The sequence below is a fragment of the Neopsephotus bourkii genome, unplaced genomic scaffold (genome assembly GCF_033783945.1).
Source record: "Neopsephotus bourkii isolate Nb327-2 ecotype Australia unplaced genomic scaffold, CSIRO-AGI_Nbou_v1 NB_53, whole genome shotgun sequence".
NCBI lineage: Eukaryota > Metazoa > Chordata > Aves > Psittaciformes > Psittacidae > Neopsephotus > Neopsephotus bourkii.
This window is the reverse complement of record NW_026900570.1, coordinates 12,557,569-12,576,709: the sequence shown is the minus strand read 5'-3', so window position 1 is coordinate 12,576,709 and position 19,141 is coordinate 12,557,569. Positions and strand designations below refer to the sequence as shown.

The 19,141-nt window shown below is 37.9% G+C and overlaps 1 protein-coding gene across 1 annotated transcript in view; it reads left to right on the top strand.

The window, feature by feature from the left end:
• The window catches only part of GPR158 (G protein-coupled receptor 158), a 186,734-nt gene that overhangs the window by 105,365 nt on the left and 62,228 nt on the right, over positions 1-19,141 (top strand). Inside the window, exon 5 of the mRNA XM_061351396.1 lies at positions 785-853. Within this exon, the coding sequence (XP_061207380.1) occupies positions 785-853 (69 nt within the window). The remainder of the gene's footprint in view (positions 1-784; positions 854-19,141) is intronic.

The window sequence follows — 19,141 nt, the reverse complement described above, 5'->3', positions numbered from 1 at the left end:
CTTCCAGAGCAGTGTAGGAAACAGTATCTCAGGGGCACAAGATGGTATAAGAAATGGGAAGCGGTGTTGATGTTTTGTCTTTAAGATGCAGATGCACTATACATAAATCATCAAACTTATTGGAATATGTTTTGTATTAGGAAAAGGAATTGACTTTTTTGAAATTTTAAAATGTAAGAAAACAATGATGGAGAGACTGAATTAGAATCAGTGAGGAAATGACATGGTATTTTACAAGCCTGACAAGTTAATGTCTGAATCAACATCTTTGTACAAAGTCGCAGGAAGAATAAAGGGTGCTTTCAATCTAAGAGCACACTCAGTATTCATTAAAATTGTAGATTATTCATATGTATTGTAGAAGCCTAGTCATTAATATTAAATAAGTCAAAACGTTCAAAGGAGTTCTCGAAATTTAAATAGTACAGAACAAATTCTAAAGTCAAATTCATATCTGTAATTCCCACGATCCATAATTCTTCACACTTGAGAGCAATTTTAGCAGTTTCAAAAGGTATCCAGGTAATGTGTGTTGAATAGTATCTAACATAGGAAAGAATGATTTTGTAAATTGGATTTTGTAAAACACAACCATTGTAATGGGCCTGTGAATTAAAGAACGTGGAGCATGCCAGTATGACAGACAGCTTAATACCGTGCTTTAGTAAGCATTACTGTGGAAGAGTTATGCTGACAGGAGTGAAGGTGCCTTCTGCAAAGAACGCAACGTGTAAATGTGACACAGAGCATTTTCTAATGTTTTGTATTGTTCTTTGTCTTCTAGAGTATCAGGGCTTCAGGGCTGGTGCTGCTGGAAACCATTCTTTTTGGATCACTTCTTCTGTACTTCCCGGTAAGTCAAACTATAGCTTTTTTGAAAAATTACATCCTTGCTGACATCTTAATACATTGAGTCACCTTGGTGAACATATAAATGTCAAAACTATTTATGTAACGATTAGTTTAATCTGACTATCAAATGGGCTGTGTTCAGTGAGTATTCTTAAGAACACTGGAACATTTTCCTATATTTATAATAATTCTCCATTTTCAGTTTAAGAAACTTTCCAGTGTTTTTTGCTTGGAAGTTTTTAGGTGTTCCGGGTTCAGCTGAGTTTTTGCTTTGAAAGATGATACCTCTCTATACTGTCCTGTGGGAAGAGTGCGTAGGGTGTGTAAAAGGAAGACACTGATTATACCAAGTATTTCTCTGGAATGTAGTATAAAGTGTAATTACTTCAGAGTGTTATTGGTGTATATTTTGATGTTTCTGAAGCTATGTGAGATCTGCAATACCATGTATTTGGAAAATGATGTTATCCCTATGCTATAAATATGAAAAAAATTATTTCACAGTCATGTGAGGAATATATCACAAAACTCATAGAAATATCATTCTTTTCTCTTTTCAATAATCCCAGAAAACTTGAGTTTCTTAATTGCCACATAAAACCAATATAATGACTAGATAAAGAAAGACACCAAAGTGTACATTGAATGAAGTTGATAGCGTGCAGATCAGGAGACAGAAAGCAAAAATGGAGTTTTGGATTATTTTCCTATTCTGTTTTCTTCAGTAGTCAGAATCTTCCGTGCTTTCACAGACCATCATTTAGTTAGTGAGAGATGAGCTGGAAAACAGAACTCTTTAGCAGTTGCAGAGCAAGTAGCAGATAAACTGTAGTAGAACGAGGTGTGAAGAATACTATAATAAACAATCCCCAAAGGAATTTTTATGCAGGTTTGGGTTTTTTTTTATTGTGTGTGCCTTTCAGGTTCTGAAGAAAAAGTGTGTGCATTTCTAGAATAGTTTTATGTGGTTTTTCATCTTTCACTTTGCAGATGCCAGGAAGAAAAGTTTTGGGGTTTTCCATATTATTCCACAAACGCTTCTTTCATACTCTTTTCCAATGAGCAAAACAGAAAGCCCGCACACTGCTTTCTCGGCCTTTGTTGAAATGCTATGAAGCATTTATAGAAAGCCACAGCTTAAAGCATTAACATGAGGGGTTTCCTGTCCATGGCTGTCTCCTCTGTGCTTTCCCAGAAAACCCTGAGGCCTTGTAGTGGCTTTCCCAGAGAACTCTGGGACATTGTAGTGGCTTCCCCAGGCCAGGGCTCCATAAGAAGTGTTTGCACAGCCTCAATTCTGAAATATGCCAGAAGCCTCATCATAGCTCTTGCTGTGTCTGCAGTCTGCTCCCCTGTCAGTGATTCCTCAGTTTCTTTCCTGGGTTTTGTCTTGATCCTCTATGTCACAAAGGACATCATTTGGTGGCTTTCTATCTTCAGGCTTCAGGTGCCAAGAGATGGCCATACACACAACATTTAAATGCAGAGGGAGAAGAGAGGAAAGGAAATGGGGCTGGGAGGGAGGGGTTTGATAACTGAAGCATCCCCTCAGCTTTTCACTGATGTTTAAACATTCCCGTGCTTTTTTTTTTTTTTACTGACAATTTAGTGTATTCTGAGGGAACATCTTTTGCTGAAAATTCCTGATTAGTGTGTCTCCAAGTTGGGATATGCATTCCTGAGTAGAGCTTATTCTTCTCTGCACTTTTTATTCTCATACCATATAAAACTGTCCACTGAGAACACATTCTGTTAGACACTAACATGCAAGTGTACAACCTGACTGCTCTCTTACAGCAGTTTAGTGCTTCCACACCCATTGCTGGAGCTCTCTTTCTTTATTACATAGGTAATTACTGATCAGCCTGTGACTCCTGATCAGGCTGAAACACAGAAAAATGTTGTTTCTGTTTTCAAGGTCTTAGGGGAGAGATGTAGAGAGTGTGGTACTGGGAAGTCATCTTAATGTTCAGACAGAGAAATTAATCCTGATTTCATCAACTGCAAGAGTATAGTTTTGTAAAAAACTGAAGAAGATTGGGACTGATACAGAAATGTCAGGATTTCAACATCCCTGTCCCTCAATGCACTGCAACGAAGATTTCATCAACTCTGATCCAGGGTAGGAGAGTTGAACAATAAATGTGCAAAGGATGCAAAGCATAGCCAGAGAGGTCTATTACATAATCTTTATGAAAGAGGAGCCTGTGTTTCTGCAAGGTGTGAGTCCTTGGAATGTGAACTCTTGACGTTTTGCTGTACATGGGCAGTATCTAAATGTGCTTGTCTCCTTATTGCCTGGAAAAGGAACACAATGCAGAGCAGGATGGCATGAGAAAGAACGAAAGAAAACCTGAGCTCTAAATGGAGAGTCTCATTTGTACCAGCTGACATTCACACTCAGGTTTTCATAGCAAGGTGCATAGCACAGATTATCAATTATCATGTTGGTTATTAAGACACATACATGCAAAGCAGGTCATCTTTTTACTGGGTCATATCCATTGTTTATTCTTTCTGTTAATTCTTGCTGTTATTTGATATTTTTGTTTCTGAGAAGAATTGGCAGTACTCTGTAACTCAGTGATGTGGTTAAAGATGGCATCTCTGCTGATACACATGCACAGAGGTACAGTTATTTCAGCTGTTTGATTTGGTTCTCATTTTCCTGTAGAGGAGTACTTAGAGGCTGAAGACTAATTAATACAGATCTCACCTTTTATGCACTTGCATTAGGTTATTTTCCACAGCTAGCATGAAATGAAAGTTAAAATACAGAATGGAGTTCAGCAGTGTGATCCAGACGAGCATCACTACAGTACGAGCATCACTACAGTAAAGTGTTCTTTAACATAAGGCTGTTTTTATCTTTGTGTCATCTCTTCTTCCAAAAGGGTAAAACCAAAAAGCTTTACTTTAACACTCAACTAAGTGCAGAATTACACAGCTGTAATATAATTGCATGTAATTTACATGTAATTGCATGTACAATGTAAAGAGATAAAATGACAGCATTTCAGTTCTAAATAACTCAAATCTCTGTTCTTTAAGGATTTAGTGCAAAATTACATTCTTATTTAAAAAACAAAATCCCCGCAGATTTTCTCAACACTGCTGTAAGTCTTTTGCATCTTTACTCTCTGTCTCTCTACATTTCCCTAATTCTTGCTTTTTCTAGAGCCATTTACCCAGTCTGTCTTGGATTGTTTTGAGAGCCTTCAGCATACAAATTTCAAATGCATCCAGAAGGGCTTTATTGCATCTCTGACTTTCCTTACCCTCCAATTAAACAGAAACCAAAGCCTACTTTGTTAATTACTTAATTTCTTTCACTAATTGTCATTGTTTTCATATCTACATGCAGTAATCTATTCATAGTGTAGTATCATTAATTGAAAAATAATATCACCAGCCAGCTGCTTTTGGTGAGAAAAACATCTGTTACAATGCCCTTGTAACCAAACGGGAAGTGCAAATGATGGTCTCCACCAAAACTTATTATTCAAATTCTGCTGTACTGATAACAACACACGGATCTTTCCTGAATTATAAGCAGGCAGATGAGCTTTGTCTATTATAAATGCATAGATTTTACCGAGGAGTTCCTGGGAAGCTGTCATTTCTGAGGCACTCATTTCGTACATTTTCTTTAGTTCTCATAGTGACATCTCTGATTTCCCTTTATTTAGTCTTTCCAATTATCAATGGACCTCATCCAAATTAACAGTGGGCTTTCTAATTGATTTTGCTTATATTTCTTTGTTCTTAGTTTTTGAACAGAGAGCCAAAAGCTGACTTACAGAGGAGTCTCTTCTATACTTGGCATCTGATGGGAGGATTCTCATTACTTTCCTTTTCCAGAAATACTATTGTTGAGCTTTTTTTTCTAACCTTTTTTCCTAGCCTTTTCTAACTCCCTGTCTTACTAATGTTTGAAATACATCTTGCAACAACACAGATTTGAAAACTCTTTGCATGCTGCAAAGACTGTTGAATAAAGTGAGCACAAACACAATATTATGAAAGAGTAGCCTGTTAATTGCATTGGGAGTCCGATCTCAGTGGATTTTAGACGTCTTTAATGGTAACAAGTAGGAAAATAGGAAATTCTGATTAGATACCAGGAAACATATTTTTTTTTACTGTGAGAGTGGCTAAATGCTGGAACAGGTTCTCCAAGTTTGTGGAATATCCGTCCTTGGAGGTAACAGGAATTGGCTGGTCACAGCTCTGAGTGACCTGATCTGCTTTGAGCAGGTAGCTGGACTATATGACATCTGGAGCATCCTTTCAAATGCAATTTTTCTGTGAGTCTGTGTTTCTGATATATGTATCCATAGCTGAAACAGTTCTATGCTCACCAAGTAGCTACTGAAAAGAAACTGGGTCTTTTATGACTTGTTTTAGACTTGGATCATGGCCAAGGCTTAATTGACTATAAAGAAAGCATGGGGTATTTGGTGATGAGTTCCACCCTAGGCAACTGATATATTAAAAATTTTCCATAGTGCTAGTCAACTTTAACTGAAACTCCAAAATGCGCTCCAAAATCCATGCAGTAGTGGTATATATTTTCTACAGCCAGTAATAAAAGTTAGTGAGTACCATGAAACAAAGAGGAAGGGAATAATTTCTTCTCCATGTTCTTGACATAGCAGATAAGAAGTACTGGGTTTAAATCCCAGCAAGTGAAAGTTACATTAGCAAAGTGGGAGGAGGATCTTTGTAACAGTGAGGTCAGACCATAAGATGAACTAGTTTAGGAGGCAGCACAGTATCTTTTTAAAGACTGTTAGGATTTTCCCCTTCAGTCTTCCCTTTTTGTTTTTGGCTTAAGAATCCAAATTCCTTGTCTTCACTGTTATCCCTTGTTTTTCTAAACCTCAAATTATAGTGTGGCAATCTAGCTGTAACTTCAGAGAAATGGAGCTTCTGAGTGGCAGTGCATGGACTTCCTAACTCTCATAAGGGAGTTCAGCAGGAAAGCCTGGAGTAAACCTTGTTTTCAGACATCTTGTTGTGTGTAATAGGTGTTAGGATCTGTTTCTGGGACTGTGCTACTCCCGTTTTCATACTCAAGCTAGAATGACTTACCTACCCCTTCTGTGATATGAGAAGAAATATCAAGTAGGGAGCAGTGGAGCTTAGGTGTGGATGTAGGCTTTTTGCTCTCAAATAATCATACATTACATACGTACATAATGTACATACATTAGCATGGAAGAAGTGAGCCATGAGTGTTCGGAGGATTAGGCTGTGGTAGCTCCATTAGTTGCAGCCCTGAACAAAGCAAGGAGGTCACTGAAAACCTCTGGGTTTGGAATTAATGAATATGAAAATGGAATAGTGCATAATACTTTCATGCATTTGTCCCTCAAGTGTGCCTATAAAAGATGAATTGCAAGAGCTCAGCTACTGATTATTCCTTACATGTTGATGTTCACTGAGGCCAATTGAAAAAATTTGCTTTTTCCAGAATATTTAGTGCTGCAAGCCTGCTCTGATACCCCAGAAGTTTTAGCTTGATTCCTTTTCAGTATGTAACTACATCTTATTTATTCATAAAATAGGCTTTAAAGCTTTTACAATAAGCACTGGTCATTTTATTGTTCTTGTTTCACAGTAGCTAAAGAACCTGCATGTCTTCAGTATACTGTTCATGGTACTGAAGTCCAAGGACACAGTGTGACTATCTGCTCTGAAATAATCACTACAGATTTCTCTAGTACTCTAGAAAAGAGTTTTTGTTTTATTTGGATTAGATGTCTAGCCAATGGATAAGGCAGATTATAAATAATTGTGTTGCCAGGATTTTATATCTTGCTTGGTAAAAGAAGTGAGGGAACTGGGCAGAAGATTATGGAATCATAGAATGATTTGGATCGGAAAGGACCTTTAACAGTCACGTAGTTCCAACCTTTTGGCCATGGACAGAGACACCTTCCACTAGAGCAGGTTGCTCAAAGCCCCATACAGCCTGGCCTTGAACACTGCCAGGGATGGGGCAACCACAGCTTCTCCGGGCAACCTGTGCCAGTGTTAGCACCTGCATAGTGAAGAACTTCCTAATATCTAGTCTAAGTCTACCCTCTATTAGATTAAAGCCATCGCCCCTTGTCATGTTATGCAATAATTTGTCTCTCTCAGTCAGTGTCATTTTCAGACAAAGATACTTTCTGAAGTTAGCATGCAACTAGTAAACTAATAGTTTTAGGTTTGCATTCAAAGCAGTATCTCTGTGTGTGTGACAAATGTTTCGGTTATTGGAAACTCAATAGACTTATGACATAATAAATTCTAAGAATTTATAAAATTGGAATTTGGTGAGGAGATTGTCCTGTGTGTTTGTGTATGTTTGTGTGCTGTATTCACAGGATACCTCAAGCTGGAAGGGACCTCAGGAGGCCTCCAGTGCAAAGAAGGGCCAATTATAAAACTAGCCGTAAGACAGTTACTAAAGGCTTCATCCAGATGGGTCTTAAAAACCTGGGCAGCATGTAACATAATAAAGTCACATGGTTGTAGTTTTTCAACCATGATGAAATATGTGATATTGTTGGAACATATAGTAAGGTTTCTAAATGACAGGCTATAGATAGGTCAGTGAAGGTACGGGTACTGATGTTACTATTCTTTCATTTCTTGGACTCCCACACTAATACATGTGATACTGCTTGTGATACTGAGACAAAACCTGACTTCCTCCTTCCCTGAATGCAAAGGTGCAGTAGAGGTCTGTAGGAGAACAGGGTTATTTTTGCTACGCCAAAAGATTTTTTGAGAACTGAATTTGAAGGACACATTCATCAGCATCTAGGTTCACTGAATAGCTAAGTGTATGTGTGTATGCTGGGCCTTAGAGCTGGAGAGAAAAGGACAGCAGTCAGTGACCTGAACCAACTGCCACACTATGTTTTCACTGACCTTTTTATTTTAAATGACTGTCTTGCACTGCTGGCTTGCAGGGACGTATATGGTACAGTTTTGTCAGCCCTTCATTCAATGAAATTAATCTTTTCTGGTAAGGGGAGTAGGGAAAGATCTTGTGGTCTTACTCAATTCTACTGAAGTAACTCACATGAATACACTTCCTTGCATCTATAAGAATTTATAGATAAAGACCCTAAATTAGCATCTTATTTTCAAAGGAGTATTATAAAACCAGACCACAATCCTGAGAAACAACACACAGTATTTAGCCAGGGCTTTTAAACTTCATTTGATATAGTGTGAGTAATAACATGTGCACAAGTTAAAAATCTGCTACATTTGAAAAATAGAAGTTGTGGGGGGCTCTTTTCTAATCATAGAAAGCATTGACACACAAAAATTATCAACAGGTGAAATACGGGTACATTCATATGGAGGAAAATAGTGCTCCATGCTAATGCTCCTTACTAATGCCTGGAACCATGCTATAATAATTAATCCTCTTGGTCCTGCTCTCTACAGCTAAACCATTAGAGGATTGGCTAGCAGTTGAGTGGAAGACCCCAGCAGTGCCATAGGCAAGCCAAGGAATTACTGAAGAGCACCTGGTAGAAAAAAAATGCGATCAGTGAAAGTCTTTACTTGGCCCCACTATTTCTGCTGAATTAGAGTAACAAAACAAGAAAAAAATCTTACTGAATGATTCTGTACTTTATTTTACATAAGTCTTGTTGCATCTCAATGACATATAAGCTGGAAAAGATAGAAATGTTTTTCTTGACTGAACATTCGTTGATAACTGCCTTGACCACTGGGCAGGTGAACTGGGTCCTTGTGCACAGTGGTTTAGAATATGTTCAGATTTTACGGCAGTGACTTAAGTTTATGAAAAAATCAACACATGAAGAAAGCTCTCTCAGGTATATAAATGTGATAGAACTTTTACAGGAAAAATGATGAAAAACGATACACATTTTTTATTAAACTGTAAGAAGAGTTTTTGCTACTATAGATGAGCCAGGATTGAACTGTGACAGAAAGGAAAATATTGAAAGTTGTATTCCACATTTGACATATTCTCAGTATAGCATAGTCCTGACATCAATGATTTACTTTCACTAATTAGTTTAGCACCTGAGAGACTACATGTTGATGGGAGATAGATTTCCATCATTTGTGTTCACTTACCCAGGTGTCTTTCAGTGAAAAAGATAGGTATGTTCATATTTTTTCTACACCAAATGTGCTTATTCACTGTTTATTCATGCTTTCATACCTGAGACGCACAGAGCAACAACTGTAGTCAAATGAAAAGCCTGAACCTTGTTGTTAAACCTTGCCGAACTTGTTTGACTCAGTTGTTGCCTGCTTCTTTAGTTCAGGGTTATTGCTATCTGCATCAAGAAGAAGCTGAAGCAAAATGAAAGCAGAAGCAGTTCATGCCTAAGGAAGACTTGACTTAGATAATCTGATACTACCAAGCTGTTTCTGATATGAAATTGAATGCAATTGTAAGCCAGTGCAGTCAGAGTGACACAAGCGGTATGATAACTCACTATGCCTTGGAATATGAGGCTAAGATATTAAAGGTAAGACACAGACTGTTTTAAAATGTACAGCTGAGTGATAAAACAGGATATCTTACCTATCAACTTGCATTACATTTTTTCAGAGTGCTGTACATCAACAGAGAGGAAAAGGGAAAGACACAATCTCCATCTCAAAGCCTGTTCAATGTGAATAATACAGGAGTTGAAATAAGCTTTTTTCTGCACTCAGTTTTTCTTCTCAGTCCCTCTTCTTTTATGTATGTGAATGCATTAGTATTTCCTAACCATCTACTTAAAGTGTCACACCATGGAAGATGATTAATGATTAATGATTAGGAGAGATTAGATATTCAATGCATTGCAGTGGAGAAAGAGGAAAGTTGATGGTTTTGGAAGAGATCCTTAAGAAAGGAGACTTCATCCATCAGAGATGAGACTGCCCTTAGTTCTATATTCTGAGAACTGAGAAGATGCTGGGAATGATAACTTTATGGCTTTTAATACCAACTGCTAGATTTTGTTAAGCAGTTCTCAGTTTACATGCAAAATGCTATGATAACTAGTGAAAACTTTGCACTGGAAAAATCTTACAGATTTGTAATATTGATAGTGGAAAGGTTTCATTATTGTGTAGTACATTTAAACTTCTCATTTCTAAGCTCTGGGATAAGTGGGATTTAAATCAATGCTTTTACCCCAAAAGCAATTCTTACCTGAGGCAAGTAAGAAATTAGCTTTTCACTTGTAGAGAGGAACTGGGAAGAGTAATGCAAATGAGAGCAGAGACATGTTTACAACATAAAATATTAGTTGCAATATAAAATTATCCAAGCACATCAACAAGTACTAGTGTATAATATGTGCTGTATTTCTTCTTAGCAGTTCTTCAAGTAACAGTAGTACTGGAGGTGGAATATAAGATGTTCACTAAAGCAAACAAATAGCTTTTTCTCGTGTGATACAAACCTGATTGCATGCAAGTCTGTATATTAGGCCCACATAGAAAAAAGCAGTAGTATTTTCAGCAAACAGTGTTTTATACAAACAATTAGATTTCTAAATCCTCTGCCTTTGGGGGACTAAATGCAGATCTGCAAATATATACAAGTTTTGAGGAAACTATTAAAAATTACCCCATACATAGCCAATGTATAGCATCTGTGTACTCATCTGTCCTTGAAATATGAGTCCAAAGTAGATTTCCTGTAGCAGTATAGTTCAGTGAGTTATGCACTTTCTTGTGAAAAAGAAAAAAGCAAAGAGAGAAATACATCAATTTAATCAAAACTCTCACTGGAAGTGGATGGGTGGATTTCAAAGCAAAAAAAAAAAACAACAAAAAGTAAGCAATGCCAAATAATATATATGGACAAAACCCCCATAGAAAATAATGAAATGAGACGTTTTTTCATCACACAAGAAGTTGCAAGTGGAAGAAAATAACATGTTTATACAGTTCTGTTATAGTGTATCATTTCTCAAATTTATATTGAATTATTTCAGTCATCCACGATTTTCATTATTCTTTGGTGTTAATATTTTAAATAAGATGGGATTCTAAAACCTTGTTGTATATTGTTTAATTAGTAAAAGCAATATACGGAGAAAAAGGAAAGGATATTAGTGAGAAAACAAAATGGAGAGCTTTGCCCTGAGAATTAAAACACTGCTAAAGTCAAATATAGCAACAGGAAAATTAATCCAAAGTTGAGCAACTAACGATAGAGAAATGAAAACAAGACAGAAGTGACATCTTGTACTTTTATATAGTATTGACTTTCCTCTCATTGTCATGATTACATGTTACAGAAAACACCTATAAAACCACAGGCTGTACATTCGGTGGTTGTTCTTTGCTTGCATACAGTTATTTCTCAATATTTCTTGCAAGCTTTCTTCTCCTTTCCTAAACCACCACTTACACAATTGTAGAAGATAAATCTTTTATTCTTTCCTTGTGCTTCCTCTGTATTGACGTGCGGTTTCTCATCTCATATTTTAATTATGAAGTCTTTGGTACAGGGCTGTTTGGCATAGCTGAGCTGTGCACAGCAGGGTCCTGATCAATCAGTAGGAATCACATTACAAATGGCTGTTACTAATAATAACAATGAAAGTGTTTAAAAATATTTTATTAAAGATGTGAGCAAGGACATATTTGATGGTGAATTTTTCATCTTTTCAAAGGATTGGTAGCATGCAACTGTTTTTATACTGCTAGAGATGATAGGTATTCTATGAGAATGACCTGAGAATATTTGATTTGGGCTTGAAAAGATTAAGCCATAAAAATGCTAACAGGAAAAAGCCTGATTCCAGTCCCATGTGGACTGTATTTTAGAACTACTCTACTGATTTCTATGGAGCTGTACCCCACTTGAATGACATTAGATGATAAAAAAAGCAGCAGGAAATAGGAAGAAGAAAAAACATCACTCCCACTAGAAATTCTCAGTCTGGAGGATTTAAGATAACAAGAGGAATAGTGGGAATGCTTGCAGTGTCAAGGAGCAAGAACCAGAAGAGGTCCCAGTTTTACTTAAGTGAGTTCTTCAGTCTTCTACTGAACATTCGGGGAACCATGAATTTGTAACTCAGATTTGTCTGATTTTAGGGGCCTGACCTGAACTTGTAAGGTACAGACTGTCCCATTGAATGCAGTCAAGCATTCCACGTGGACTGCATTCACAGTCTGTTCTGCTAGTGTGGGTGAGAACAGGCCAGCTTCAGATTGTTGAGCTGCCTCACAGTTGGCATGCTATTACAGTTACAGGTCTTTGAGCTTTCTCTAACTGATAAGGGATTTAAAACTGCTTCTCCATGGCTGGAGTGAGGTTGTCCAGTTCCCTCCTCTGGCCTTGCCAGCACGTCTGGTTCTTACACGCCAACAGCTAGCGAGGGCTCAGAAGGGAGTTAGATGTTCCATAGTTCAGCACTGGCATGAGTTACATCTGTTTGTGTGGAGTGGTAGTGCTGGGTGGGGGGTGATGCAGATGCATGCAAGATTAGGCAAGGTTTTTGTGACTAACATCAGTGCGTAAGTCTTGACGTTAATGTAACTTCGTTTACATGCCTTAGGCCCCTTGGCAAGTAAGGACTACTTGTTGTCTTCTCCTGTTATATACTGCAGACCATAGAAAATCTTCCCTTTATATATCCAGTGTGAGATTGACTCAAAGGCAGTGAGAAAGGCAGTAAGCCAAAAAGCAGGTAAAAGTAAGCCTAAGAAGTCATTTGGAATACCTGTAAAATTTATTAGTGTTGGGGCCATTGGTTTTAAAAGTAATCTGAAGGGCCAGATCCACTGCAAAATGCAAAGCATAGTCATAGTGTACATACTCATGAATTCTGATTAATTTTGAATGTGTCCTGGTGCACATGGGCAGGTCTGCTGCAGAGGCAGAGCATGTCCCTTGGGTGTGCTGAAATCTTGGTGCTTTGTGGCGGAGAAGAGTTGTGTTATGAATTTGTCAGAGGAAGACGTGCCCTCTGCTGCTGCTGTGGCTGGCTGCCACTCAGGCAGCAACACATCACCACTGTGGGCTCCTGCTGGCTGAGAGTGTATTACTACACAAAGAGGTTTGGTTCTGCTTCATGGTGTGTTTACAAAATTTGGTGAAGAAACAATTTTGATAAAGGGAACTCTGCGTAGTTCTTCGTCTAACTCCTCTCCACCCCCTCCCCCCCCCCCCCGCCGCCGATGAAATGCATATTGATGCTAATTTTCCTGTATTATCAAAACTTTTTTGGTCATTTTCACTAGAGGAATGTTTAAACCTGTTACATGTGTATCCAACAGGCACTTTGTATAGCATATGCTGGTATGCCGGTACTTGTGTAGACTATAATAATATTCAGGAAGAAAAGTGAAGAAAGTTTTATTGACATAAGGAAGTTCTTTCCACTTTTCTTTCCAGTATCGTATCTTGTTTAGTGTTTTATCTTTATTTTGAATTTGGGAATTTTCTATAGGAAATAATATAACAATTGTTTTTAAACCTTGGAGCTATGGCTTAGTGATCAGATCTCTTCTCCCATGTCAATCAAAGTGCTCAAGTTGTCATATTAGTCAGAGTTGAAAGTAATTGTATGTGTTGCAGTAGTGTGTTGCTAGATCTACTAATCTTACTTAATTGGTTAACTGCCTAATTCTTTCAAATATAGAATGGATTGAGGTACAGAGCAAGTGTTCTCAATGTTCAGCTCACTCCTAACCCAAAGTCACTAGCATGCTGAACCACTGAAATACATAGGCTTCCAGGCCTATGGAGACAGCTCATCATTTTTTCTGTCTGTTGATGGCATTGTCTTGAAATCTGTAAATAACTCCTCTGTAAAAGTCTGTGTACTGGGTTCATTTCTGTATTTATTAAACTTGTGACTATATTCCAAGCCTTGGGGCATATTTATACCTTGGAAATCATAATCCAAATAAGTGACTGCTGTAGCAGCAGGCAGTCTGTGTTCAAGTAATCACCAGTCATTGCTACAAGAAGAAAAGGCAAAATGCTGACATAGCAAGTCTTTCCAAACCCTAAGGAGTATGTGTATTAGCCATTAATTCAACATAAGGCTCTGTTAGACAGTTATATGCTCAATTTTGTGAAGACGCAGGGATTTTGGAATATACCTGAATCAGAACATACTCTACCTACAGTGTAAGTCTTAAGCAATATTAATAGATTTAGCATTGGTAACATTAAGGTGTCAGCCAATTTCAGATGTCACCAAGAATATTTTAAAAAATCCAAATTTAATCTTTAACTGCTCTTTATGTAACTTTTCTGGAACCAAAAGACAAGCCAGGCTACTAGGCTATAGAAAAAGAAACTTGATTTGTTCGACCCCAAGCCAAGATATAACTTTCTATGGGCTACAGTTACCACTGTTGGTTGTGAGAGTTAATAAGGATCACTCCCTTTCTCAGGATATCTCCTCTGTTTAGAGTAAGTGCCATCAGTGTTTCTGATATTTGCAAAAGAAACCTCTAGTGTCTCAGGATATCCTCTAGTGTCTATAAGTGGGCTAACCTGATAGCATCAAAAACCTTTCATACCAAATGATGCAACTATAAAATGCACACATTTCTGGTTTTACTCTTCAGTGTGTATTGCAGACATCAGAAGTGATCAAGAACTTGTGGCCATGAAATTAATCTCATAGTAGATAACTAATCCAACTTTATACCATAATTAGCATATGGAGTTTTTATATTAACGACAAGGCCACAGATATAAAACAACCAAGTTGCCGGAGAATGAATTACTGAAAAGAAAGTTCCAAAAGTCATTGTTATTTTCAACAAACAAAAAAAAAAAGTTTGGAACCTTGATCTAACTTCAAGTAATGTTTAATCTTAACATCTTAGAGTACAGAGAAAAGAAAAAAGTTGACACCACTCAGAGTGAAAAGGAGGAAAAGAAATAGAGGATAGAGAAGTCCCTGTAGCTAAACATTGTCTGAGTGCTCTGTTGGTCTAGAGAGCATGGCAGACGTTCTTGAGATTTTGTAGTTACCTAAGCAAGTTTAAAGAAAGGTTTTTTTTCCCCCTCCGTGTGTATCTTTCATAAAGTAGATGAAATTTTGTAGCACATTACGCAGAATCTGCTAGGTTCATTCCCGTAGACCGTCTGAAGTAATGCATTTTTCTGAGAGGTGTCACAAGAAATCCTGTCAAAATTTGCCTGAATGGGTTTGTTTGAAGTCAGAAGTAGTTGTGATATATATAGTAAGTGTTCAAGAACCTTGAAGAAAAACAAGGTCATGGCCTTTTTGGTATTCCCAGTTTATAATCTAACTGTGGGTCTTGAAGTGTTTGTTTTGGCCAGTCTCAGATATGGGGTCTCCCTGCTTGGGTGTTTTATCCACCTTTCTGTCCTTTCTATCTATTGTACCAGCCTGACTTCTCTTAAAAAATAAAAATTGCTGTGTTTCTCCCTGCCCCGCTGGGGTTTGGTTATTTTGGTTTCTGTTTCCCATCTCCTTCTTAGTTCCGGTGACAACTGTTTATTTTGCTCTTAAAGATGTTGTCCTTCTGCTTTTATGTTGGTTTTTTTGTTGTAAAGTTGTTTATCCAACACTCCAAGCAGCTTGGTAGGAAGGATGGAGAAAGAAGTTCATATAAATAAATAATTTGTGTTAAATGCAGGAGACTGCCTAACAGCAAAATGCAGTAGAATATGTCTCTTCTGGTAGAGGGTGTGCCTTTTCTTTGATAAATTGGTGAAACATTTGTAGGACTCCCCTTGTGTTCAGAAAGGAATGGCACGTTAAAGAAAGCCTCCTTCTGCTTTTCGTTGTCTGCAAATGAATGCATTTTGTGAACTGTGCAGGTGAGATGTGTTAGGAATGCAAATGAGAGATCTTGCCCTCAAAGGTCAGTAAAATAATACGTATTTTTACAGCTACAGCCACAGGAGGGAACCATCAGGTATGGTTGTAGCTATTTTGGTGAGTGTCTCTGAAAGGAGACCAAAGATGGTTGACTAGTTAAGCCGTTAGTAGGGAACCTGTTTGCTAACATAGGTTCATTTTTTATCATGGCAAGTCTTTTAAGGACTCAGCTTCTAGCCATAGGGGTTATGCATTGCAACTCCAGATTGCAGTGCCTAATTTTGGTGCCTTGAGGTCAAGTGAGGTACTTTTTACACTAGAGAGCTGTGTGCTCACTGTCAGAGGCACAGAAGCCAGCACACCCGCTTAGCTAGCTTAACGAGTTGAATGTGCTGAAGAGAGAAGGATTTGTGGTTTACGATCTGCCTAGTTTTTGTGCATGGGAAAATGCCTTCCTTCACAAAGGGCTGCAGATTTGAACCCTCCCTTCAGGTGCACACGCAAGCCTTACTTTCTTAACGAGTATAGGTGGTAAAAATAGCAATCTATAGATAGCTTTTTTTATCCAGTATCCCACTCAATACTGTTTTCATTCTGGACATGACACTCAGGCTCAGTTCCCCTCTCTGGCTCAGAGGATACAAACATGTACTAGCTTGAAGAAGATTTTAGTGCTTAGGCTCTAAAATGCTGTAGCACGAGGAGTGTTCAGCCTCTTGTGCTGCTAATGGTCCATTTCACATTGCTTTGTTAAGCAGTAGTAAATGGGTTTATCACAAATATTAATCTAATTCTACAGTGTAGTAGGGAAGGTGTTTTACCTATTGGTTAGGTTACCCGTTGGTTATAAGGCAGAGACCTGGCTTCTGATACCTGCCTCAATGAAAAGTTATTTTTAGGTATGAGCAGTGAGTAGCATATGGACCTCAACTGTTATCACTGGAAAAACATAGCTTGAAGTTGGTTGTTTTCCAGGTTAAAGCTTCAACTCTCAAGGACTTTCCTCAGAAACCTGCTGATTGTTGCACTGAGGACAGGTCTGTTGTTTTCCTAATCCCACTATATTTTCAAAATAATGAAAAATTGGCTCCTCTGAGTTTCCTATGCACAATTGATTTTTCTGCAGTTGTTTTACATGATTGAACTAAAGGCAGTTTTAATCACAAAAACGCAAACCCTAAGTTACAGAGAAAGCGTAGTTCAGCAAAATAGATTGCAACTCATAATGCTGTTCTGAGTGTTTGAGTTCAAATCTTTAGGACCTGAGAAGAGTTCATCTCATGTGAGAGGGAGGACTGAAGTTTTTTATGACAACTGAAAAAGACATTAAAGATCAAAGATACTGGTACAACCTTACATCTCAAATGTTTTTGTGGTTTATCTGTTTCTTTTTGAAAAAGAAATTGCCCATGTCAGACAATCAAGAACTCATCAATATGTTTACTTGTGCATTTGCCAATGCAATTTATGGAAAGCCATAATGTATGCAAAGGTTAGCAAATGTGATTCTTGGAAGATGAGATGTGCCTGTTATCCCTGAGGGATTTTACTGTTGCTGATTTTTCAGGTGATGAGAAGTAATACAGATCATTAAGTTGTCATGAAACTTGGTTTTCCAGAGGTGGAGAACTTATTACCCTTAGTTTCCCCCAGTCAGTGATTTCACACTGAGCAACCCCCCTTTTCCCCTGATTCCTCTTTTACCTGCACCACTTCAGACTTCTCACCAACTGCTCAATGACCTCCACAGACTAAACTTTTCCAAGGCAACATGAAATTTCCTGAAGATCTGCTCTGGGATTCATTCCTCCTACTTCACACTTCTGTGCAGCATTTCCAAAGGGAGATTTGTGATCTTACTCGTTGCTCTGTTTAGTTGATTGCCCGCCTACATGTGTTGAAGCTTTGAGAACTGATCTTTCAGAGTTGAGTACGTTGTTCTTATACCTTTCAATAAATATTCCTCCTGTAGTCTGTAAAGAAGAATCCTTTTCAGACTTCTCTGAGATCATCCAGCTAGGTTGCTGATACATTGCTTGAGATTGCTTCTTGACAGACTGTGTTCAATGTGGCTAGTCTGACATCACCGCTTGTCATTATAAGACCTCTGCATTTGTCTTCTGTAATGGAACTAACACCTGTCCATTCAGATCATAGCCCCCAACAAGCTAATGTCTTTGTTACTTTCATTGCCATCTTATTTCTGTGTTCTGCATTCGCTAATAGTTACCTTAAAATGCACACTACATACCCTGTGTTCTAGGCCCATTTTTTTCCAAAACAGTTGAATTGTCCTAAGTTCTTTGCTTCCTTCGAGACCTCCAATTTAAAGTAGTAATAAATATTAAATTAGGCTAAATAGTTCTGGAGCTTCTTCCCGCTTGTTCTCCTCTGTAGTGTTTCAGAGTTGAAGGACGTGATTTATATAGTCTGCCAGGTTGCCAGCTGTACGTGAATTTGTTTCAGAAGGAGTGGTGAGAATGCTGGGAACCATGAGTAAAACTTCAGAGTGGCTATTTGCCTCTGAATGTCACATTTTACCCCTAGGCTCCCTTTATAGCCTTGAGGAGCAAAGTAGGCATCTCTGATGGACAGCACTAGTTAACCACCTTAGGGCTTGTAGGAGAATGATGTGAGTTGTCCTCTGTGATGTTCCCCATTGAATCCAGAGGGATCTTAGACTGGCTGTCTTGGACTTAGATGTTTCGCTTGTCTTGCCTAGCTCAGATGTGTATAAACTTCACTCCAGATTTATATTCCCCATAGAAATACAGGGATTATAGTATCAAATCACTCTAGTTGCATGGGGTGGAAGAGAGTGAAGACAGAGAATATGACTTTCTCATATACTGTGAGAAGGAGTGTTTTCTGGCTCATGGAGATGCCTGTGAACCCCTCTGCACTAAAACTGTACTTCAGAGAGACTGATACTGATAAAGTTCTGTGTTGCTTTTCATTAAGAAAACATTGGCACAGATATACTTGAATTTAATTATGCTGCTATTTTGGAATCGATGTGCTGTAGAATCAGTATGAAAAGTAGCTAACTTTTGAAAGAGAATCATGATTTTGCAGGCAAAAAAGAAATCACAAGGAAAGCATCAAATCTGTTCTCTATATAAATGTATAGATAGATAAATACTCATACAAGCATGGGAATAAGTTTGTACATTTTATGTACACACACATGCATGCATGCCAAGTAGAAAAGGGATTAAGAAATATCTGTGTATGTAAAATCTACATACAAAAAAAATGCTTGATGTTTTATTTACAACAATCCTCTCATATGCACATGTATACCCATAAACAGAGAATACAGTTCTGCAGCACCATAGTGTCAATATATGTCTAAAGGATCTTGAAGTTTTTTGAAGGCATTCATTTTTGCGCCACCCAAGTATCTACTCTGTATTACTTTTATTTGTTTAAGAATATTTTCCTCCTCTGAAGAGCTGTGACAGGAGAAGTAGGAC